At 37.0% G+C, this 25,104-nt stretch overlaps 1 protein-coding gene across 3 annotated transcripts in view; it reads right to left on the bottom strand.

The window, feature by feature from the left end:
* The window catches only part of SV2B (synaptic vesicle glycoprotein 2B), a 195,445-nt gene that overhangs the window by 43,028 nt on the left and 127,313 nt on the right, over nt 1-25,104 (bottom strand). For all 3 annotated transcript variants that reach the window (XM_007479395.3, XM_001364794.3, XM_056806801.1), the window contains 2 exons: nt 6,165-6,345; nt 4,496-4,647 (listed from right to left, as the gene is read on the bottom strand). In XM_007479395.3, coding sequence (XP_007479457.1) covers nt 4,496-4,647; nt 6,165-6,345 — 333 coding nt within the window. The remainder of the gene's footprint in view (nt 1-4,495; nt 4,648-6,164; nt 6,346-25,104) is intronic.

Below are 25,104 nucleotides of genomic sequence, written 5' to 3'. Positions count from 1 at the left end.
AAGATCTAGAAGAAAATTTTACAATGAAGTAAAGATATAGAATCTATATAAATGTGCAACTATTAAAATTTTCTCTCTCTTTTTGGTAAAACTCTTGTCCTCAACTTATATTTACTGACAATCCCAGATATAAAAAGTCTCAAACCAGTCACTGTGGTTCTCTAATAAGACAGCATTTCAAGCAATCCTATAAGTATGCTCCCAATTTGACTTCTTAAAATCTTTATTTTTACATTTACTTAATCTATACATGTCCATATAACAAAATGTAGAAGGAAAATATCTTAATAGTCAAGTCTATATCTATATTAATTATTTGGCTATTTCAGACAAAATTTGTCTAAAGGTTAAAAATAATCGTGATCATTTCCCCAAGTCTTGACTTTTTAAGTATGGAATACTGGAATTTTTTAGCTCAATTTTTCATATAGGCCTACCACCCTGCTCAAATTACTAAGTAGGAAGCTTGAGACCAAGAGAGACTAAATAGCTTCCTCATGGTCACACTCACTGCTCTCTCTTTCTTCTAGATGCAATTTTTATTTCTAATTCTCCTGCCCCAAGAAAAGTGTTCTTTGATGTGATTCAATTTTTAATATCAACTTGTATGGAATGGCATTAAAGAGAGGGGAGAGAAGGAAGAATGTTGAAATGTAAAATCAAGAATTTTCTCAAACTATCTCTGACTGCCTAATACAAGCATGGCAAAAACAAAACCCCCAAAAATGAATAATAAAAGAAAATAAAGGTAACTCAGGTAAAAACCACAGAATGTATCCTTGAAGAAAATTGGAATCTTTGTCTTAAATATTCATACTGTTTCCATCACTAGAAACAGCTGATGAACTCTTTAACTCTTCATTATATTCTGAAGACACAATCTATTTTAAACAGAAAATCCTATGAATGTTTAGATCAGATTTCCTTCATCCACAACTGCCATTGGCGCATCACTGTGTGGTGGTAGCCAGAGTAGAAGCATGATCTATGAGTCCACAGAGAGTGTTCAGAGATACACATCAAAGGAGACCCAAATAGAGTATTGGCAATGAGTCACAGGATTATAAATTTTGAATTAGAAGGGACCTCAGAAGTCACCTAGCCCAAAAATTCTCGTTTTAAAGTTAAGATATAGAGGCATAGAAAGATTATTGATTTGATCAAAGTTAGACCTTGTATAAGGTGTAGCTAAGTGATGCAATTCCAGGTCTGGAGTCAAGAAGACTCACCTTTTTGAGTTCTAATCCAGCTTCAGACACTTACTAGCTTCATGACTCTGGGCAAGCCACTTAGCCCTGTTTAACTTTGTTTCCTCATCTGTAAAATGAGCTGAAGAAGGAAATGGCAAACCATTTCAGTATCTTTGCCAAGAAAATGCCAAATGGGGTAATGAAGAGTTGGACATGACTGGAAATAACTCAACAACAAAAAGGTCATACCAGAGAGCTAGAATTTGAATCTTTAATTCCTAATCCAGTAGTATTTACATTGTATAATAGTTTCCAAAAGGCTCATGAAGGAAACAAAATCAGTTATATAATTTCAGAACTCCATTTATCTTGCTGTTATCACAAACAGCAAATTCCCTATAACAGTCTAGATATAAAGAGATAGGGGAACTAGTCCTTAACTAATGGTCAGGGCTGGATCTCAACCTCTACATAAAGGATTTGGGAGATGTTGACTTTGTTACTCAATGAGTTCTAAAAGCAACTGATCAAATTGAGAAATTCCTTCACAGTCTCTGCCCTTTCCTGAAATTACATGCAATAAAAGCAAATTTGCTGAGCCCTAATTTGAATTATCTTCCTAATGATGGCCAATTGTCTAAATATTTTGAAATAATTGACTCCTTTATGGGGGGAGCTAAGTAACTGCAACCAAACAATAAGCCCAGAGACAAAGTATACCATACCTGGTGGAGGTGGGAAATGAATTCAGGCAGCTAGCAGAACTGTCTCTACTACCTACCAGCTATCTGACTTTAAGCAAAGCATTTTATTTATATCTTTGTTTCGAGTACTTCATCTTGCTAGGTACTGCCTTCTTCCTATTATTATGCCTAGAGAGTCACTATAGCAGAGACTAATTCATTCAAATTTTTTTAGAAACCTACATACAGAGCACAGTTATATTTGGGGCTATGCACAAAGTTTAGACAAGAAATGACCCATGCCTTCATGAAGCTTAGAATCTAATTGGGGAATGTGATATAAAGAGATAAAAAATGAATCAAAATATTGCATAATAAGCATATTCAAGATTCATTAGGAATGAATTACCTAATCGATGAATTACTAAACTGGATCAGTCACAAATCAAAGACAGTCTTAAATCAAAGACAATTCTTTTAACCCACTTCTGCCTCTTATTCAGTAGACTCCTATAACCCACAGACAAATTCGTCCTTCTTCTATAAACATATTCAAATAGTCTCAATCCTAAAAACCAAAAATGTTTTTAATTCTCATTCCCCCTTTAGCTACTGTACCAACTCCTTCTTTATAACCAAACTCCTTGGGGAAAAAGTAGTCTACCACTCATGTTTCCATTTTCTAATAACCCCACTCTCTCATCAGACCTTTACAATCTTGCTTCCCTACCCACATGTATGAAAAGTGCCCTTGCCAAAATCCCCCAAAATTTTCTAATTATCCAATCCAGTGCCTTTTTTTAGTTCCCTTCTTCTCTGACTATTCAGCAACATTGGACGCAGTGTATTGTAGTGATAAGGGTCAAAATATTTAATCTCTCTGAATCTCTTTCCTTATTTGTAAGATGGAGTTAATTATAATGATACTAGATCATAAGATATATTATCATAACTAGATCTGTAATGTAAATGTTATTTTTATCTTCTCTCTTTTCTTACCCTCAAAGACATTCTTCAAATTCTCATACATTTCTCATCACTCTTTTTTATCCCCTTTATTGTTTGGTTCTCATCTTCCCAAGTCCTTAAGGTGGATGCTTTTCAAGGCTAAATCCCAGATCTTCTCATCTAATCTCTATATTCCTTGGGGAAATAATTATCCCCTCATTAATATTTCCAGAATTCTATTCCACACTTCAAACCAGTATTTCCAACTTCATACCTACTGGACATACCAACAGAATCTCAATTGCACATGCCCAAAACTTGATTTAATGTCTTCCTCAAAAAGCCTGTAGTTCCTACTTCTGATTCTACCCTTTCTGCCAGTGACATTATCATTCACCTAATTTCTGATGTTCAAAACTTTGATGTCACCTTTGGTTCTACTCTCTTCCTTACTTCTTATACCTGGTCAGTTGCCAAGTCATATTGATTTTATACTGATAAAATTTCTCAAATACATCCACTATCCTCTATGCCCACTGCCACTCTTGTACATTTCCATTGGGAGTGGTCATGAGTCTGCAGCCTGTTTAGGTTCCAAGTCTCTACTCCTGAACTTTATTAAAACTATTACTCATGTGTTCTTATCTCACTAGATGGTGAAAGGCAGAGTAGAAGTGTAACCTATGACTCCACAGAGAATGTAAACTACCTTGAGTAAATGTAAACAACAAAAGAAGCCCCCTTTATCCCATGGGAAAACTTGCATGTGACCCTGGAGCATCTCTGTCACTATGACTTCTTTCTTCTGTTTTATATAACGTTTGATCTGACCTGGAGTTGATGCAAAAATCCACCATGTTATTAAACCTGCTGCCACCAAGAACTGATCTCTTGAAAGTAAGCTCCTTCAGTGATTCCAATTAACCTAATAAAACCTATTAATAACCAAGCTAGCATGGGACTCTCTTTCTTTGGTATATTTGATATTCCCTGGAGTATGCCACCATATAATTGACATAATCAATGAAGAGTTGATCTGCTCCCTTATACTTGGCATGGTTGGCAGGATAGTTTGTCTCCCTACAAGCTTGTGTCTTTATACTCACTAAAATCACTGTGGTCAGTCTTTAAATCACCAGTACTAGTAGACAGCTATCACTGCTTTTCAATAAACTCTTTCCTAACCAAAAATGTAATAATTAACACATAATTCTAAAATGGTATGTGTTACCCTATCTCTATATACTTCTGTGAACTGACCTATCTTAATGCAGGAAAGGTATGTCTACCATAGTTCATGTATTTCTTGACATAACTATAAAATGAAAGAAAAATGTCCCTTTTTTACAGGTATAGTAACTCTACTACATCCTCTCTTTAGTCACTTTCCAGTTCCTTGAACCATGAAATATTTCCATCACTTCTTTCTATTGGCTCTTCAAAATATTAGTAAAAACTAATAGGAGGTGTTTAGGAAATGTACAATTTCCAAAAAGACTTTTATTTTTTAATACAATGTTGTGCTGTTTCAGGAGCATCACAAGGGTTTTAGAATAAAAGAACAATCCAAAATCATGTCCAAGAAATTGTTTTGAGCATAGGGGAAGGGAAGAGAAGGATATTTAGATACAAGTGTTAGCACTGAAAAGAATATGTTGAATCTAGAGCACTTACCATAATGCGGAATAATGGTCCAGGCCATTGCTGAAGCATAAATTCCCCCAATCATCCAGAACATGCAGAGCCAACTAAGGTGTTCACCTCTCTTCTCACGAGATAAGAATTCAGAGAAATAGGCAAATACAATGGGGAGGGACCCCCCGATCCTGAGGGGGGGGGAAATACCAAAGAGGAAGAATCAAGGTGTGTATAGATAAGGGAAGGCAACAAAAAACATCAATTATTGAACCTCATTTCCTTACATATCCAAATAGTATACAATGCTGATATATGACAAGACTGCAGAGGGTGGAGAGATCTGAAGTATAATGCTTGCAGAGTAAAATGGAAGGACTTAAATTTAATTAAGAAGTTGACTAGTCATGACTATTAAACTAAGTAAAGGCTAATGAGCTGATGTGAATTGACTAGTTAGGAAGGCTAGAACATATGATGGATAAAAATAAAACAACTAGAAGTTGGTAAACTTGAGGAGCAAATTCAAGCAAAAAACTCAGAAACCTTAAAAACTTCACCATATTCAGAACAAAGAATTATACCTATAATGGTTGGAGTCCTTCTGATTGAGACAAACCAATTTAGAATTTAAGCACCCAATTTACTCCTATAACTTAGATGGGATACTATGATCTCAATGCCAATTATTTTCCTTTTTCTATTTAGTAGATTTAAGAACTACATAGACAACAATACACCAGATTGTTTAATACTTTAAGCTGCTTGCAACTATTTTTTATTTCTAAATGTTTTATTGATGCTATTTTTTTTGTAAAACTATTACTACCAGCTTATCCTACCACCCCTTCAGAGAAACTCACTTATAACAAATAGGTATAGTCCAACAAAACAAATCAATACAACGGCTACTTATAAGAATATGTATCTCATTCAGCATTTCAAATCCATTACTTTTCTATTAAGGGGGGGAGGTATATATGTTTCATCATCAGTTTTTTGAATGCTGCTTTAATCAAAAACTAGCTCTCTTTCCCATGCCAAAGATGCCCAATTCATCAGATTATAACCCTGTAAGACCCTTAAAGGTCCAGGAGAACAAGAAAAGTCTCATGTCAGTCTCAACAGTATCTAGCACAGCAAGTTGCCTAATAAATGTAAACTTAATTTAAATTATATGATTTCTATTCATATTATGGACATTTTGTTTCTGGGGTTTTATTCCAATATACTACCATTTTATCTCTCTTCCCTTCTAAAAAGTGTATAGTACAATTTGATAAGGGATTTCTTATTTTGTTCATATAATTCTTAGAGAAAAGATAAAGGGCAGCAAGATCAGGGGAGCCTATTATTATACTATCCCAAGTCTTCCCAATACCCAAAGTCAATAGAGATAGTACACTGAGCTGGAAAGATTACAGTATATACTCCATCCCATAAGTCCCTAGGAAACTTGAAGGAGAAGGCTACAAAAAGACCACAGATCTGGACTGGGAAGAGCCCTCAAGATAATTCTAGTCCATCATCCTCATTTCACAAATGAAGAAACTGAGGATCTAGGACATTAAGAGACTTGTCCAAAGTCACATAGGTGGATTAGAAGTGGAATTTGAACCCAGTTCTCTGACTCCAGAGCCAGTGTTCTTTAAACTTTGACCTTTGGTTTAACTCAGGGGAATATGTCTTATGTTCCTAATGTACATACCCTATACCAGAGATAAGGCGGCAGAAGAGGAAGAAGCCATAGCCCTGAACAAAAGAGGAGAGGGAAGCAAAGGAGGCGTTGATTGCAAGAGACATGCCAAGGACTTTCTTCCTCCCAAGCTTATCTGCCAGGCCACCCCAGATGAAGGCCCCAGCCATCATTCCCAGGTAGACTATCAGCCCTATAAGGAGGGAGAAAGAAAAAAGGGAAAGAGAAAGAGAAATATTAGAAATATTCAAAGTTTTTTGCATACACAATGGAACATATTTTGGAATGGTAGACATCCATCATATTTCCCCTTCTGGAATTCACAGCACCATAAATAAAAAAAGATCTAAAAGAGGAAAACACTTTGCAAACTGACAAGTTTGTTCTATGAAAATAAGCCCTTGGTAGAATTAGATAAACAGTAAATGTACAAAAATAAATTACTCTAGGCACAGAACACATAACTACATATAGTAAGCATTTATGAATATCTTGTGGGTAGTAAACATGCATTAAATGTTTGCAGTTTGGAATACCTCTATTTGTTTTTAATGGTTCATTTTCTGGTCAAAGAAGTCCCCTAGAGAACTTCCAGTTCATAGCTCTATTTTAAATGTTCCCGCCACTGGAATACATTGTCATTTTGTTGAAATGGTTGTGGAAAGTTTTTTTTTTTTTAAGTCAAAAAGGTATATCAAAGTGATAGACAGGCCAGCTGTATACCAATGTCATTGTCCAGCTGATAAATGATAAAAAATATTTGACCAGTTTTCCAAAGAATTGCAAACTATAAATGATTATATGAATGTTCTAAATTGCTCTTAAAGGAAATGCAAAATAAAATCTGAGAATTCACCTCAAATAGCTCAAAGTTGGAAATATGACAAAAGGTTAAGCAGCCAATGTAACACTACAAATTTGTTCAACAATTTAATATTATGTAGGAAAAATCAATAAACTATTTATATTCTTTGACCCAGCCATCCTGCTGCTGGCCATCTATCCAATGAGATGAAAGACATAATAGATATTAAAAGTTTGGCAGCTAGGTGGCACAGTGGATACAGTGACAGACCTGAAGTCAGGGAGATTCATCTTTTTTATGGAAGCAAAAAAAAACTGGGAACAAAGTAGGACCCCATCAATTGAAAAATGGGTGAACAAATTGTGGTATAGAAGTGTAACTACCATTCTACCCTTAAAAATGAGAAACATGTTGGGGAGGATACATTTGGGGAAACTTGAAAAGGCTTGCATAAACTAATGCAGAATAAAGTAAGCATAGCCAGATCAATAATCAACACAATAAATATGATAATATAAATGAAAGTAATAAAAGACAGCTGAATTTTGGTTCATTGTGATAACCAATCTTCTTCCTGAACAAGTAACTGTGGAGAAAATGTTCCTCTCTCAGTGGACCTGTAGCAGATTATGAATATAGAGTATGCAGAGTCTGTCTTCTGGTTTTGCTAGAATGTTTTTACTTCTTTGGTTTCTAGGGGCCAGGAGAGGCACAGTTAGTTGAAAATGACTGGGCTATAAGACAAAATGTAAAAATCAAACTTTAAAAAAAGGATGTATACAGCTCTGTCTAGGGACTAAATGTTTTAGATGACATGGAAAAGTAGCAATGAGATGAAACATATAAAATAATTACTTGCCTTATAAGCAATTTGATTTCTTAAAAATATTTTGTCAACTTATTTTCTGGGCACTTGTAATACAATCATTATGCCAACATAGTCACCAGATGAATAAGCTTTCCACAGTCATAGATAATTTTTATACAACTAACCAAATAAGTAGTAAAGTAATCCATCCATCAATATTTCCATCTGATGATAATAACTGGCAGGTTTTGGTTTTGTTTTTTTTAGCACTTTGAGGCTTGAAAATCTCCCCATCTATAGAGGGGAAGATTCTGAGGCTCAGAAAGGTCAAACAACTTGCCTATGTTCATACAACTAGAAGTGTAAATTTAATTCAATTCACCTACCATGTGTCAGGTACTTGTTCTAGGTTCTGGGAATACAAAATCAGAATAGAAAACAACCTCTATATTCACTGAATTTACATTCTACTAAAAGGAAAAAAAATAGATGCACAACTAAGTAAACCAGGTTTTTGCCTAAGGTTTGGGTGTTCTGTTTGCTACTCTGTTTGGTAAGGAGATATGACTCCAGATTGGCAGAGAGGATGCTGAGCTTGATATGAAGAGGCGTATTAACATAAGGGGAGGAATTGGTGCCAGTATTTCTTTTTTTTTTATGGAAGAGATACATATGGTGCCAAATACTCTTCAGGAGAGACCTAGAGAAAGATTATGAAAGCTATAGACAAGTGGGAGAAGCCACCTCCTTAACATATCCTTGATTTCTAGTTTGTGTCCCTAGAGATTTCAGAGAGAGAGCCTTTCCTTTGAATAAGATTAGGCTCTCCCTCTTGGTTTTATCTCATTACCATCTAAAGAAATTGTTCACTCCTGTGTGTTTTCTGGTATATTCTAACCTGTAGAACTCCTCGATTTTGAGTCTGCTTAGATGAATGGATTTACTTTAGATTCTATTAGCAGTGGGCTTTTTTTTTTTTTAAGGAATCAAATTTGTAGGTTTAGCTTAAGGTAATCCTCTTCCTTTAAGAGATCAGGAAAGAAACTTTTGCTCTTGAATCTATTGTACATTATACCAGAAATATTTGTGCACCAGATAGATATTAATCTAGTCCAATACCTTTCTTGGATATAGTCAAGGAAAGACCCAACTATCTAGCTCCATAACCTTTCTCCTACCCTCCTCAAAGCAGAAATCAAAGCCTTTCTCATAGAGGATTGGGCCAAGTTCCAAATCCATGCTACCTGAAAGCTTTAAGTAAATACATTTAGACAAGTAGTGTAGATATATATGTCTTACATAGGCTATACATATTCTTCATAAGTAAATATAAAACATAAAGGAAAAAAATGGAAAATAATTTGAGGGGTTTTCTGGGGTTGGGGGGCATTCACCAATGGAAGAATCATAAGAAGCTTCCTATAGGATGTTGCACTTAAGCTAAGTCAAAAGACTCCAGAAGGTGGGATTGAGGAGGAAGAGGATTCCAGGCACAAAGTCACAGAAGCAGGAAATAAAATGATGTGGTTAGGAAATGACAAGTATATGTCAGGGGTGGAAGTAGAAGCTAGGAGTCTCCTAACTTCAAGTCCATAGCTTTTTCCACACACCACCCAGGTAAACAGACATCACAAATCTGACAGAGCCGAAGTCTATATATACTCCTGGATCCCAAATGTGGTCAGAAGATCCTCTATTTGAAGTACAATTCAAAACTGTAGTGGGCATCTGGATTCCTTGAGATGTCCCAAACTCATGTCCCAGCATCTTAGAACTAGCATCACAATAACATCTGCTAAGAATCCTAGTATCCTCCTAAATATTGTGTTTTTGCTACTTCTGCCACCGTATTCAAGATTATCTTTGAATAAATAGTCTAGGACTCACAATGAAAAATGCCATCTGCCCTCTGAAAAAGAACTGATGGAGGCTAAATGCAGACTTAAATATATCATATTTGATTGTCTTTCTTCTTTTTTTAAATTTGAAATCTCTTTCACAAAATAGCCAATATAGACAATTGTTTTACATGCTTGTGCATGTAGAATCTATCAGATTGCTTACTGTCACAGAGAGGGAAAAGGGCAGAGAAAGAGGGGAAGAGAGTCAGGAGAAGGAAGAGAATTTAGAAATCAAAATCTTTAAAAAAGAATGTTTAAAAATTTGTTTTTACATGGAGTAGAGAAAAAAGTAAGATATTGTTTAAAAATCTTTTAATTTCTTTTAAAATACTGTCTCTAGGGGGAAGCTGGGTGGCTCAGTGAATTGAGAGCCAGGCCTAGAGACGGGAGGTCCTAGGTTCAAATCTAACCTCAACCACTTCCTAGCTCTGTGACCCTGGGCAAGTCACTTGACCCCCATTACCTAGCCCTTACCACTCTTCTGCGGTAGAGCCAAAACACAGTATTGACTCCAAGATGGAAGGTAAGAGTTTTGTTTTTTTAATAAATAAATAAAATAAAATAAAATAAAACACTGTCTTTAAGGGATAAAAACTATGGTAACTCATTTACCTCACTATCTTTGTCTATGTATCCCATTCTTTCACTGTTTTCCTGAGAGTGGGTAGATATAAATATTGTTTTTTAGCTCTAGCACCCCTGGGTTTGACTTCAAATCCAATACCATTTTCCATTCTTTCATGTTGTAACTCTAGACATGTTCATATGGTAGAGAGACAGTATGCATGGCCCAGTGGGTAGAGTGTTAGCCTTAGAGTCACAAAGTTCTGGATTCATATCCTGCCTCTAATTCTAGATTTGTGGACAGGAGTAAGTTACTTAATCTCTCTGAGGCTCCCTCCTTGTAAAATAGGGATGGCAATACCCATAATACATGTCTCATGATTGTTATGAGGCTTAAGTAGGAAAATGTATGTAAAGTGCTAAGTAAACCTTATTAATTAGGTCAAACTTCAATGATTTATGTAAATGTTGTTTTCTCATATGGCCTCAAGTGGCTGGTACAAATAAATCTTAGACTGAATTGGTCAGAGGTTTGGGGCATCAAATAGATGCACCCAGTCTCTCTCTACCCTCTCCTTTTTATCACCCAATCAGAAAATCACATCATGAATTAATTACAACTAGACAATCTTCAATCAGCAATTTAGATCATTACTTAAGAAAGCTTATCTCAGGTGACAGGTCCCAAAGGGAAGGACTGATTAGTCTATGTCCATGATGGGGAACCAATGGCACATGTGCCAAAGGTGGTACAAAAAGACCCCTCTGTGAGCATGCATGCTATTGCCCACCACAGTTAGTTACTAGAAAGGCAGAGGGACTCAGGAGCTCCTCCCTTCCCCCACTCCACCATGCCTCCCTGCCCCTCTGCCCAGCAACCCAAATGAAATGCTTACTCCCTCCCCTGAGCAGAGCTCTCAGGCCACTCCCCTATCTGTCTCCTTCCCTGTCTGTGGTAAAGGGTGGGGAACTCTGCCTGGGGTGGGGTGGGGGATGTGTGGTACACAATCTAGGGGGCAGGACAGGGCATGGCATTCAATCTCTAAAAGGTTCATCATCACTGGTCTAGGTCAAAGCAATTCCTTCATATTACTTTAGAACAGAATTCATTTTCAAATGCAGCTGGTCTGCCCAGCAGTTCTATTCTACCACTCTCTCCTTACTGGCTGAGGCCTTAGCTCCATCATGCAGTGATGGACAAGAGTTAGCAAGTTAAGCTACGGTGGACATCATCTGTTCAATTTTTTAATCTAGTGTTTGAGAAGTGGGGAGGGAAGAATGCTTTGAAAACTTCCAATATCACTTTACCTCAAAAGATTTAAAGGTACTTTGCTCATTTGATCAGCAAGAGGCAGACCAAATTATAGGCTACTTAATTAAAGCTGACTCTTCTCTATATCCTTTAGTGCTTGCATATAGGAGATGCTCATGTTACCCTTTGAACTGATCTAATAGGGGGTTATACTTAATGCTGTAATCTGAGATCATCTATGTTGCTATAGAGGGGGAAAGGACAGATAAGAAAATGTGGGGTTGTAGGGATTTCACTGAAGACTAAATATTCTGATTGAAACATAGAAACTAGGCATACTGGAGTGCCTGAGTGCTCCTTAGGGAGTGGAAAGATTGATCAAAATGAGCTATATTTGAAAAGGGGAAGAACAGAGGAGCTAGGAATTGACTGGTATGGAAACTGCTGAGCAAGTAGGTGACTCCTTTTCTTACTTCTGTATTTTCAAATTAACTCTCTACTAGCAAATCTCCATTCAGGGTCTGAAATCAGATCACTAGTATCCACATTTCTTTTTTATCCCACCACCAATTTACTCATTCTCAAAGGTGTTTAGATTTTTCTGTGTACTTTCCTGTTACCACCCACTGAATTGACATATACATTTCAGTTCTAATTTTCTAACTGCTTAATTATATTGAAAGTAGTGTAGCAAACAGGCTGGTTTTCAGATGCCCACAGACTTTCTGTAAACATGGACTGCTATGCCCACAATGCTGAGTCAAATAGAATCTGTAAGAGAATATCAGTCAGATCATAGCTCAGTATCTGTAAAAGTGAGAAAGACTCAGTAATTGGGTAGGTGATGAAAACTCATCATTTCCAGGCCACTGTCTGACATCTAAATGTCCTCACATATCCTGATGGAATCAGTTTACCACAACATGCCTGACTTTCTAGAGCAGAGGGCATCAACTGATAGACACTGAATAATAAATCATAAATAGCGCTAATAAGTCACTTAGCTCATATATGTATACATATATGCATATATATGTATATCACACACCAACTAGCTGCATGAGTCAAAGAAAGGCAGGAAACCTCTCTTACCTCTCTTGGTCTCATTTTCATTATCCATAAAATGAAGCAATTGTACTAATCAGAGGAATCATGGTATTGCGGAAAGAAACATGGACCTCAGAGTCATGAGACAGAGATACTAGTTACAGTTCTGCTACTCAGTAGGTGTTGCACCTTGTACAAGTTACTTAATTTCTCTGAGCCATGACTGATTCATCTGTTAAACAGAAGCATTAGACTACATCGTTTCTAATGTACTTATGTAGCTGAGATGTGTTTTATCTTCATAAGGGACCTTGGAGAGATAGATGTTACCAAGTCCCACCTGTCTAAATTTGTTGATTGTAGTAGTAAGAAAGTAATGAGGCAGAGAGACAATTGGAGAGCAACCATCCACAGCATCAGAAAGATATGAGTTCAAGTCTTGTCTTTGATACATGCTGGCTGTGTGATGCTGAGCCTGTCAGGCACCCAGCTCTAAGACAACAATAGTTCTGCATTAGTAGATGAAATACATACTAGGCACTCTCTACATTGACAAAATTACAGTTGTATGATTGACAGGGAAGCTATGGGACCACAGGATTTGGAATAGACCATCAAGCTCAACTTCATCCATTTTCAAATGAGAAAACTGAAATCCTGAAATGGTTTGTCCAAAGCCACATAGGTTAATTTTTAAAAGAAAATTAAAAAGAAGAAAAAACCCAATTCCAAAAACTAGTGCTCCTTCTACTACTAAGTCTCATCTCCTTTGGTTTAGAGCCCAGAACTCTTGCAGATTTTTTCCCATTGTGCTCAACCCACCTAATGATTAGTTAGGTGTTAGGGATCATTATTTGCCTAAACCCATGAGTAGAGGGAGAATGGGAAGAAACAAACTGACAGAAATCTCATTTTATTCATCATCTCTACAATATATGTAAATAGGATCAGTCTACAAATTCTAAATGCATTGCTTTCCTAAGGCGTTGCTCGATGCACATTACTGCAAATGGAAAGTTATGATATTAAAACTTAATCAGGTTATTTGTATGGCTGTGTAGCTTTCTATGTTGTCTCCAGTTGAATGATGTGCGTGTCTGTGTATCTCATTGTATGTTCAGTTGCAGTTTTTCCATTGTGCAATTTGATATCAGCGTCAATAGGGCTTGGAGTTTTGATAGTCCTTGTCTCTATTTGGAAATGGATTTGCAAAGGCCCGGGTATGGCTAAAACCCATGGCATCCAGATAGATGTGTAATCAGCAAGAAGGGTAGACTATGACTGAACCCATATTACTGCTGTGGTTTAAATGAATGATTGGCCAAGGCTATTTGTTTTCTGATGAATAATCCAAGTTGGCAGGTGCTCAGCCAAAGCTCTTAAAAGCAAACAAATCAAATGATCCCTAGAACACTGGAGCCTTTCATTTTCATGTGCCTGGACTTTCTCTTTGGATTTTTAGTGATTTTTTCACCTGTTTTTTTCTAAAAGTATTTTAACTCCAAATCAGGGAAGTCAGTTGCCTTTCCTCAAACATGCAGACCTTTGATCTGCACAAATCTCCAAAGGACTGTTGTCTGGCTCTGATGGTGGTTTAACAGGAAATCAATTTAGAGTATCAGTCAGCAGTTTTATACAATATGGTGTCATTAGTCCAGAGACAATTTATTGGTCAATTTCAGCTATACAGAATACAGTAAAAAATCAGGTGAACAAAAAGAGAGCTCTGAGAATCCAAAAGTGGTGTCTTTCTCCCTGTCCTGCCCCCCAAAAACCCCACCAATATACTATAGTATATTCATGTATCCAAAACTCTGGCTCTTGCTGAACTTAGTTACTATTGATTTGCACCCATTTCTTTTTTTATTTAATTAATTGATTTAGAATATTTTTCCATGGTTACATGATTCATACTCTTTCCTTCACCTCCTCCCTCACCCCTCCTATAGCCAATGAGCAATTGCTTTGGGTTTTACATGTATCATTGATCAAAACCTATTTCCATATTATTATTTGCAATAGAGTGATCATTTAGAGTCTACTTCCCCATTCATATCCCCATCAAACCATGTGATCAAGGAAATGTTTTTCTTCTGTGTTTCTACTCCCACAGCGCTTCCTGTGAATGTGGATAGTGTTCTTTTTCATAAGTCCCTCAAAACTGTCCTGTATCATTGCATTGCTGCCAGTAGAGAAGTCCATTGCATTCGATTGGATTTGCACCCATTTCTAACAAACTTGGTGACATGGTCCCCTAAAGATTAAAATAAGAAAAATAGGCAAAGAGTACAGATAAAAGAAGAGGAGGCTGCTAACGGTGATTATATTGACGAAGATATGTGAGACCCAATTGTGTGGCAACAAGGAAGAAAACAAAAATAAAAACTCTTAAGAAATACAAAAACTGCAAAATTAGTTCATTTTGGGGTAGAGGTTCTTTACTTTTGATATTATGCATTCTTATGGCAGTCTGATAAAGCCTATGGATCTCTTCTCACATTAATATTTGAAGGAAATCCTGGATTTCAATTAGAGCCAAGTGAAAATAAAGATACAATTTTTCCCATTTGAGTTCATTTACCTCTTGAACTTATTCCTATATTGGGAGAGAATCCATTAAAAAAACTTCTAGTCTAGGGTAATTTGATATGGAGGTAAATCATCTTACAGATTGCAGTTAGCCCTGAGAATATTATTGGGAAGCAGTGTAGTAGGTGTAGATAAGAGTTCTAGACTAGCAGACCTAGGTTTGAATCCTTTCTCTAACACTTTTTAGCTATATGTCCCTCAGTAAGCGATATGAATAATCTGAACCAAGATTTATAAAACTGTCAAACAACACAAGGTCAGCCAACACATATCCTCAAGGGACTCCAATAAAGACTTCCTTACAAAATAATATTGGACCATTAACAATGACTTTTTGGGTCTAGCTCTTCAATTTTTATTTCACCTAAATGTATTATTTTCCAGTATAGTTCTTCATATTTTATAAAAGTATAGAATAAAAACTTTACCAAATGTTTTGCTAAAATCTAAGTTTAAAATATTTACAGTATCCCTCTCCCTCTGATGTGCCAGTTTAGTAATTCAGTCAAAAAAATAAAGCAAACAAGGTTAGCCTGGCAGGAATAATCTGACCTTGCTGAGACATGGGAGCACTGTGTAAATTTCCTTTATTACACATCCACTATACACATAGCAGAATTTTGTAATGAATCAAAGTCAGATCACTGACTTATAGTTTGCTTCATTCTCTTTATTTTCTAAAAAAATCTGGATATTTTCCATTTCTAAAACTCTGGACATTTGCTGCTAACAGCGGCTTAGTAATCACATCTGCTGGTCCTTTTGTTACCCTAGAACAAAATTTACCCAGTCCAGATGGCATGATCCAGGGGAGCTAGGTGATCCCTTATTCTTTCTCTAGTCATCAAAAAAAATTAAATTATGTTTACTATCTTGTTTCAGAAAACAGAAATATTTGAAAGAGCTTTATCTCAAAAAAGTAAATTTTTTTGTGACACATGAAAGGTTAAGTTCCACCTACCTGGAAAATTTACTTGTGAGTAACCTATTATTTTGCAGTGATGCCAAAAAAGATTTGGCATTAATATCTGAAATATCCCTCTCTATATTTCCCAAAAAATACTCAGACTCTAAAGCAGAAAGGAGCAATTACTCTTTCTTTAGTTTCCTTTTATTTATGCCTATTCTTATGTTTACATCATACTCTACCTATATATCTACTTTACCTACATAGGATCCTGTATTTAAAAACTGGCATGGAGTCTACATTTACTCCAGCTTCCTTATCTGATAGGTGTCAGAACTAAGGCTGACTTGCTCAAGGTCACAAGAGAAAGTGACAAAGCACAAATTCAAACCCAGATCCCCTGACACTAAATACAGCCTTCATTCCAGAGGACCATGCAGCTTCCCACATTTTCTCCTTTGATCCTCACAGCAGCTCTATGAAGTAGATAGTAGAAGAATAATTATCCCCACTTTATAGATGAGAAAACCAGAACAAGAGGTTAAATAATATATAGTTCAGGTAACTAGGCCTTGTATTCCAGTCTTCCCCTTCATAGTTTTGACACATTTTTAAGGTTAATCCTAATTTGAGTTAACTAAACTCTTTTATTTATTTATTTATTTACTTATTTATTTATTTTTGGGTTAAAACCCTTACCCTCCCTCCCTCTTGGAGTCAATACTGTGTTTTGGCTCCAAGGCAGAAGAGTGGTAAGGGCTAGGCAATGGGAGTCAAGTGACTGATCCAGGGTCACACAGCTGGGAAGCATCTGAGGCCAGATTTGAACCTAGGACCTTCCATCTCTAAGCCTGGCTCTCAATCCACTGAGCCACCCAGCTGCCCCCTTAACTAAACTCTTTAAGTGTTTCAAAAGGCAAACTACAGACAATGAACATTGATAGGATTTCCTAAGTTATTCAGATAATATTTCACACTAAGAAAGTACAGTAGATTTTAAGAAAGAGAACCTAGGTTCAAATCCCATCTCTTTTATTATCTGTGTCACTTTAGGCAAATCACTTAACTTGGAATTAACTTGGAATATGGGGAAGTTGGACAGCCTCTAAAATCTCTTCCAGGTCTAAATCTATAATAGTGTTGACTTAGAAAATACGCAGAACTATTAAATAGTCAGAAAAACCACTCTTTAATTAAGGGAAAGGGGTTCAGTGTGATAGCAGGCCCTACACAGAGCTGCGGGCCACATGCCTAGGCAGAATCTGAGGATTGAACTCTGGTCTCCCTGGATACAGAACCCAGGGAAAGCCAACTGCACTAGAACAAGGAACAAAAGAATTTGGGGAACATATATACCCTTTGGGGGAAATCCTGGGGCAGGGAAAGATGACTGACATCACTATAGCTACAAAGAAAATGAGAATGTTCAAACTATATTGACAACATACAATCAAGCCTGGGAAAGAATAGCTAGAGGAAAGGGTCTGAGGATGGTCCCTGCCCAGGAGTGGATCTTCTTGGGAAAGGGTCTCTGATACAGTAGGAGAGACTGCCTAAAACAAAGAGGGTCCTTAGCATATGCTTAGTCCCACCCAAATAAGATTGCCATTCACCTGAAGGTCCATTATTCAGACTGAAACTGCTAGCCTGAGATTCCCTTCAGGGTGGATTCTCACAGGAAGAGGGAACAAGTACAAGCTTTAGGTCTTCAAATTAGAAGCTAGTCCTAAAACTTGGGGTTCATCAGAATTTACTATGCTACGAGTCTGGGGTTTCTAGATTCCATGTTGACAATCCTATGTGCATTTTTCTTACTTTAACATTTCAAGGGTTTGTGATTTCATACTAGGATTCTTTCGTCACTGATGCACATTGAAAACTCTTTTGTACACCTTAGAAAACCAACTTCCTGAGTAGCTGCAACCAAAAAAAAGGATCACTCTTATCTAATCCTATTGCAACAAACCTCTCCAAAGCCACCTAAGCTGGTCCTCAGATAATAAACATGAAGTCCACTGCCAGATGTGCCATGAAAACCTTGCCAGGTTGACAAGATATGACAGAATTCTGCTGAACCCAGTGTCATCCCCAGGACTGAATCTATCCCACAATAAGAAAGCAAAGTGAGTCTCAATGGGCAAACTCTTTATTTCTACTCCTTTAATCATCCCAGTAGTTTAGTAGGAAGTCCCCCTCTAATTGTTTTTATCTTTTTGCTAAGGAGCTTCCTAGTGCATCATACCAATTCTATTTCTCCAGTTTATTGCAAGGTCATTTTAGGTATTCATTCCTTTAGTTCAATATATCTTTTTCGAGTTCTATTCCAGAACTCTGGAATCTCCCTTTGAAAGTTAGAATGATATGCTCTTTGTTCAGTTTTCAGGGACTATTCCCTCATTTTACTTCGCAGTATATCATACCCTCAGCCTTCCCCAGCATCCCTCCAAGTAGTAATCAAAAATTTTTAATTTCAGTAAATTACCCAGAATATTAAGACACTTTCTCCATATGCCTCAGAGCTTGTCATCTGGAATTGCATATATGATATATTTTCTAGCATATCCAGCATAAATAACACATATTTTTACCATTCCAATTTGCCTCTTATCTGCTTCATGTTACAGTTATTTTCAAGTGCTCTATTATACTCTAATTATCCAAATTTATTGTCTTAATTTCTTCCGCTAAAGACAGATTTTTGTCCCTCAAATGACTTTACTATCTCAGCCATTTTAGTGTCATCATTAATTTCATGCTTCTCTTCACTTGTGTGGGCTCATTTTTCCTGCAGTCTCCTTTTTTACATCCCCAAAACACAGCATTTTCAGAATGGCTCTTCTCACCCTAGATCCTGAATCTCTTGGCTTTGTACAATGTAGAACAGTGAGAACACAGACCGGACAGCCAAAAATCCTGGGGTCTAGGTTTGGACTTTGCCAGTAGCTACTTATGTGACCCTTGGATACAAACTTTTTTGGAATTTAGCTTCTTCATCCATTAAATGAGGAATTGAGACTTATAGTCCCAATTATTCCTTAATTCCTAATATTCCTTCTGGCTCAAAAATTTCCTGTGTGTGTGTGTGTGTGTGTGTGTGTGTGTGTGTGTGCGCATGTGTTATCTGGGGGACTCTGATTGGTCTATGGTATAAGTGTTTCTGCCTTTCATAAGAAAATTCAGTTTAGCAATGTTTATTTGAGAAACCTGTTTTCTTTGCTAATACAAACTCGTCATGCTCCTGCATGCTACTATGTGCTTATATTTTACACAGGATTTACACTTTGTTTTATTAAGTTTCCAGGAAATAGTGGCAATTTCCAGAGCTTTTTTACATGCTAATATTATTCCATTTGAAGTTTGCAATAACCCTGTAAGGTATCTAGTATAGATGTTATAAAGCAGTATTGTCTTAAATTTTACTTGGCAGCCCAGAATTTAAATTTATTCTTCTCTGCTGAGGAAATTGAGATCCTGTGAAGGCTAAATAGCAGTCCTAAGGGACATAAGAAGGGAAAAGGGGAAGGAAATTAGCATTTATAATAGCACCTATTATATGCCAGGCACTGTACTAAGTGCTTTACAAATACTATCTCATCTGATCTCCACAACAACCCCAGAGAGATAGATGCTGTTATTATCCCCATTTTGCCCTTGAGGAAACTGAGTCAAACAGAGACATTAAGTAATAATAATAATAGCTAATATTTATAATAGCACTTACTATATACCAGGCAGTGTACTGAGCACTTTACAATTATTATCTCATTTGATCTTCACAACCCTGGTTGGTAGGTGCTATTATTATCCCCAATTTTATAGTTGAGGAAACTGAGGCAAACTATGCCCCCAGTTGCACAGCTAATAAGTGTCTGAGGTCAAATTTGAATTCAGGTCTTCATCACTCTAGGCCAAGTAGTCAACCCAATGTTCCACCTAGCTGCCTCTAGGAAATTGGAGAGTCGTCCACCTCCGGGCATTTCTTCCTTGGAATGCCAGACCTAAACACTTTGATTCTAGCCCTGACTCTACCTTAGGCAAGTTAGTTATATCTTATCTGGAGACCTAAGTTTCCTCTTCTATTAAATATGACCCTAGGAAAGGCAGGAGGGAATTTTTTTTTCATTTCTTTTGTTGAAATCTGTTTCCCCAACTACCCTGGCCCTACTTCGGTAGTATTTTTTTTCCATCTATCAGTTCTCAAGCCAGATAGTATTTTATCAGGGCTAAAAACCCTTTAAATTTTTTTTTAAGAATGGCAGTTAGGTAGCACAGTGGATAGAACATTAGACCTGGAATTAAGAAGTCCTGGGTTCAAATGCAAACCCAGACACTTTCTAGCTTTGTGACTCTGAGCAAGTCACTTAACCCCATCTGCCTAGACAATGCTCTTATGTATTACAGTTGTTACTAAGACAGAAAGTCGTTTTAATTTAAAAGTCTTTTAAATTCTTTTAAGACTTTTTTTTTTAGAATTTAAAGAATAATCAGGTTGAAAAGACAGCTTCCCTCAGGAGCTACATTTCTAGAAATGTGCTTGAAATTTAACTTGTAACTCCTAACAATAGAAGAGATTTTGTCTGGGAATTAAAGGAGACCAGTTAGAAAGCTAAAGGAAGGCCCAGAATTTTATCACCAGAATTTTAAGGAACTTGACAACATCTCTCAGTCTGCAAATGAAGATAACAATAGTACCTATCTCCCAAGGATATGGTGAGGATCAAAGAAATAATATATGTAAACTGCTTTGCAAACCTCGATGTGCTGTATAAATGTTAGCTATTATTAAATATTATCTAGTCTTTCCTTTTCATTTTGTAGATGGGGGTTATGGAAATGCTGAGAGGTGAGGTAATTCGAAGCCCAATAGCAGAGAATCCAGTCACTTTCCTTCCCACCTACTAAGGTTTTCCCAGGATCTCATGTGCACTGAGTCATAGCTAAGCCAGTCTGGAAACTCCTAGACAACCCTTAATCAAATACCCTGTAGTAAGAGCTCTTTTCCGGGAAATAGAGGGAAGATACAAAGACTGGGCTTTGACAGTGTTTACACTACCTAAGGAGGAAATAACTGAGTCACTGAACTCTGGTTCAGAACAATTGATTTACTTCAGTATTCTAGTCTGTTGCAATTGTGGGGTTTCAACTCTTCATTCAATGTGCTAGCTCTGACTCATCTACAAATTTAATAAGCACTCATCCATGGCCCTATCAAAGTAATCAACAAAAACACTAACTAGCACCTACAAGAAAAGTTATTTTCTTTTTTAAGAAATGAAATATTACAATTAGCAAAATATAAAAGGAATTGAATTTACCTGAATAGATTCTTTGATTTGTCAACATGAAATCTGGGCACCTCAATTTTACCTCTGCCCTTTGAGAAAGCCCAGCGCCAGGCACACCTTTTGGGGGTTGAACTATAGACATTAAACTGTTTGGGGACCCTAGTGTGGGTGGGATCTGTGGATGTAGTCAAAACGTTGGGTTCCTTTATTTGTTTTAGAAGCTTCTCCCATTGTATTAAAGTCCTCTCTCAGGAAGCCTAGCTCTTAGTTTGACCCTTTCCTTTGTAATTGTTATAGTTGACCTCTTCCTGATATCCCTGAGGCTGGCTGCAGACCTCTTTGCAGCCTGCTTGCAGTTTGTCTATGCTGGCTTGCCATACCAAGTTCTCCAGAGGCTATAAAAGACCCCCAAGTTCTGTCCCTCTTTGGAGTTGTCAATCTAGTGTGTTTGGCTCTCCCAGGGGTCAGTGACAGGAGTAACCAGAGTCTCAAGTCTGGGGCCTCTGTAGTGCACAGTTCTGGGTGGAGGTCTAAATTAGCACTGAACCCCTTTCCTTAATTAAAGAGTGGCTTTTCTAACTATTTAAGAGTTCTGTGTTTTTTCCAAGTTAACAGATTGTATGAGGCCTGGGAATCAGCTAAACTTGACTGAAAAATAAGTTACCAGACCATAGACAGATCACTTAGCATTTCAGTACCCCCAGGTAGCTTTCTAAGAACAGAAATTACAGATGAGTTGCCAATCTGTATTGATTCAGGAAGTCTCCACACTAGGAGTTCTATGAATTTATGAAATCACAGATCTGATTGGAAAAAGAATTCTTTGTTTATTAAAAAGCATTGCCTCAAAATTACTTTAAATATATGAGTTGTTTTCTTCATTTTCCCTATATTTTATGGCAGTTATCTTAGTGGACTGTTTAGCTATGGAGCTATTAATCAGGCATCTTCTTCCTTGCCCTTGAATTGTGATAGGATATGGAAAAGTGCATTAGACTGATTCATATGACATTTTCATAGTTAAGGAAAAAAATGAGTGTGGGCAAACTTCCTAATGAAGGGCCTTATGTGTAATATACAAGAGATTCTCTCAGCATGACCTAGAGAAAGGAAGTCCCTCTTTAAAACCTGTCCCCCACATTGGGTAAATAACCTCAGAGAATCAATGTTGGCTCTCTGGATTCATTTCTGCAGTCCTCCTAGATGAGGTGGATTTATGTGGCAGAGGCAGCCCATGATCTGTCGACATGAAATGGAAAATGCACACAATGAATATTTTAAACAGCTTTGGCCCAACCACAGATAGATAGTGGGAGGATGTTTGCACTCAATCTGTTCAGAAGGACACCACAAGACATGGCTCTAGCTGTAAAATTCACTGTACCATCTGCTTTCTTTCCACCCCCGACCCCCTGCTAAATTCAAATTGTCTTAAGAAGCCAAATGAGTCCTTCACCTTTAAATACAAACCTGCTCTTTGGGACTTTTGTTGGGAAAGATTTCCATGCTATTTACAAATAAAGGGTATGTTTACAACCACTGCTCTAAATCTGATGGACATTTTTACTTTGTGATTATGAAATATCATTGAGGACCTGAGCTTCCTTTTCACAAAGGCAAAAAGTCAGGAAATGGGAGGGAAGGCCAGATTGGTATGTTTGTGTCTCTCTATTTTCTCCAGGATTATGTCAGACTAGATCACTCCTAACAATCTTTTTTGTTGATTATGGAGGAAGACTGCTGGGCTGTTGACCCTTCCTCCCTTGGGCTAACAATTCTGAGCTGACCATTTTTTTGTCTTTATTATCTTGCCCAGATTTCTGCATTTCCCATTCCCTGATTTAGGGAAATGTAGAAGGAATCAAATTATTGCTTAAGAGCTCAGAAGGTACTATGCTAGTTTCTTAGGATTTAGCCATAATAAACAATAACAAGGAGAGCCAGTTCCTATTCTCAAGGAAATAGCATTCAAAGGGGTAAAGGGAGGATATTGACACAATAAGGAAATACAATACAATTTGTGGCAGGAAAAAGTACTAGCAATTTCAAGGATCAAGAAAGGCTTCTCAGAGGTGGTGATTGGGGTGAGCTTTGAAGAAAGCCAGGAATTCTAAGAGATTGAGTTGAAGATAGAATGCATCCTAGTTATAGAAAACAGTCTTGGCAAAGATATGGAGGCAGAAACTATTATATTTCATTTAGAGGGCACAACACAAATGAAATGACCTTTCTAATCTGACAAGATAATATATAGAATACATCACTCTTTTACCTGTTGGGTGTGAACCAATAATTTGATTCTCCCTTATTCTTTCTGTGACTCCATGTACATACTTGGCAGGTGAATTCTATTGAAAGGATTCCTTTGCAGGAAATGGGGGACAGAGTTATTATATACATAGGATAACTGAAAATACTTACCATCCTACCTGCCCCTAAATAAGTATGGCATAGACTTCAAAATTCTCTCACACTGTGTGGGGCTAATATATAACTTCTGCTCCTATTTCCTGCATTTCCCTTATCCCAGTTATTACAGAAGAGTTTCCTGGGATTAATGATGATTACCCTCCATCCCTGCTTCTGATGTATTCAGGAAGTTGGAAGTAGGGAGAAGAAAAGACAAAAAAAATATTCCTAAAGTTTATGGAGAGTAGGAGGATGGCATGGTCCCCTTGGGGACGCTGGGGTTGAAAGTATGGTGGTTTGATGGCCAAATGATATCAGAGAGGTGAAAGATTTACAGAATTTAACTTGGGGAAGAAACAGAGCTGGTTTCCTGTAGGTGTTTTGCTATAGCTGGATTCAGGGTCAGGGGAGAAGATAAAAAGTTGTTGGTTCAAGAGACAAAAGAGTTTGGGTAGCATTCTGCTCACTACCTGGCTCTTAGGGAAAGCATGGACTGGAAGGGACAAATGAACTGAGTTGCAAGTCTATTACAGTATGTAGAGGAATAATACAATTTGTATCACCAGGAGAAGCTAAAATGACTCACTATAAATCAGAGAAGAATAGCAGATTAAGTTCTATCTTAGACATGGTACAGCCAGAAGAGATCGTGAAAGCTTTAATAGCAAGTATACTCAGTAATATATACTCAATAGGAGACCTGTTCATTGTTATCAATAATTTAACAGGCTAATTGCTAAAAGGAAGTTTGTTCTCTGACATCTCTATTTTCAAAGTATTGATTCAAGGCTCTTTTTTCCCTTTGACTAGTAATAAACATGTGTGCTTTTTTTAGGAGCCTCCATCACTAAATACTAGGAAAGGAAATACTAGAGGAGGGGGAATAATAAACATTTAATAAATGGTCTTTCATTCATTTTCCTTCATGTCAAGGAGCCTCTGACACCAGGTTTGCATAACAATAAGAATCCTGAAGTTCACATCAGATGTTGGAAGATCATTAAAGTATAAGCATCAGAGCCTCTAACTCTTTCTAGCAAGGAATTTTTGAACATAAGAAAATAACTTTAAATTAGGTAACATCCTAAAAAATAAAAGCTAATTCTACTATGTATATTGAGTTTGACAGTATAGTATAAAGTATATTAGACTACAGTTTGGGAAATATAGGTCCTTATCCTAATTCTTCCCCTAAGATCTGGAACCCTGTGGGCTTTTGATTTCTCTAGTCTTTAATTTCCTCACTTGTAAAATGAGTTGAACTAGAATAAAGATTCTTAACCTTTGTGTGTCATGAAACACTTTGGCAATTTGGTTGGAAAAACCTATATGGACCTCCTCAATTTGTTTTTGATCCTTTTTTTAAACCCTTAACTTGTGAATTA

Source organism: Monodelphis domestica, chromosome 1 (assembly GCF_027887165.1).
Source record: "Monodelphis domestica isolate mMonDom1 chromosome 1, mMonDom1.pri, whole genome shotgun sequence".
NCBI classification, from domain to species: Eukaryota; Metazoa; Chordata; class Mammalia; order Didelphimorphia; family Didelphidae; genus Monodelphis; species Monodelphis domestica.
Note: the sequence above shows the minus strand (reverse complement) of the source record. Positions and strands in the feature narration are given on the sequence as shown.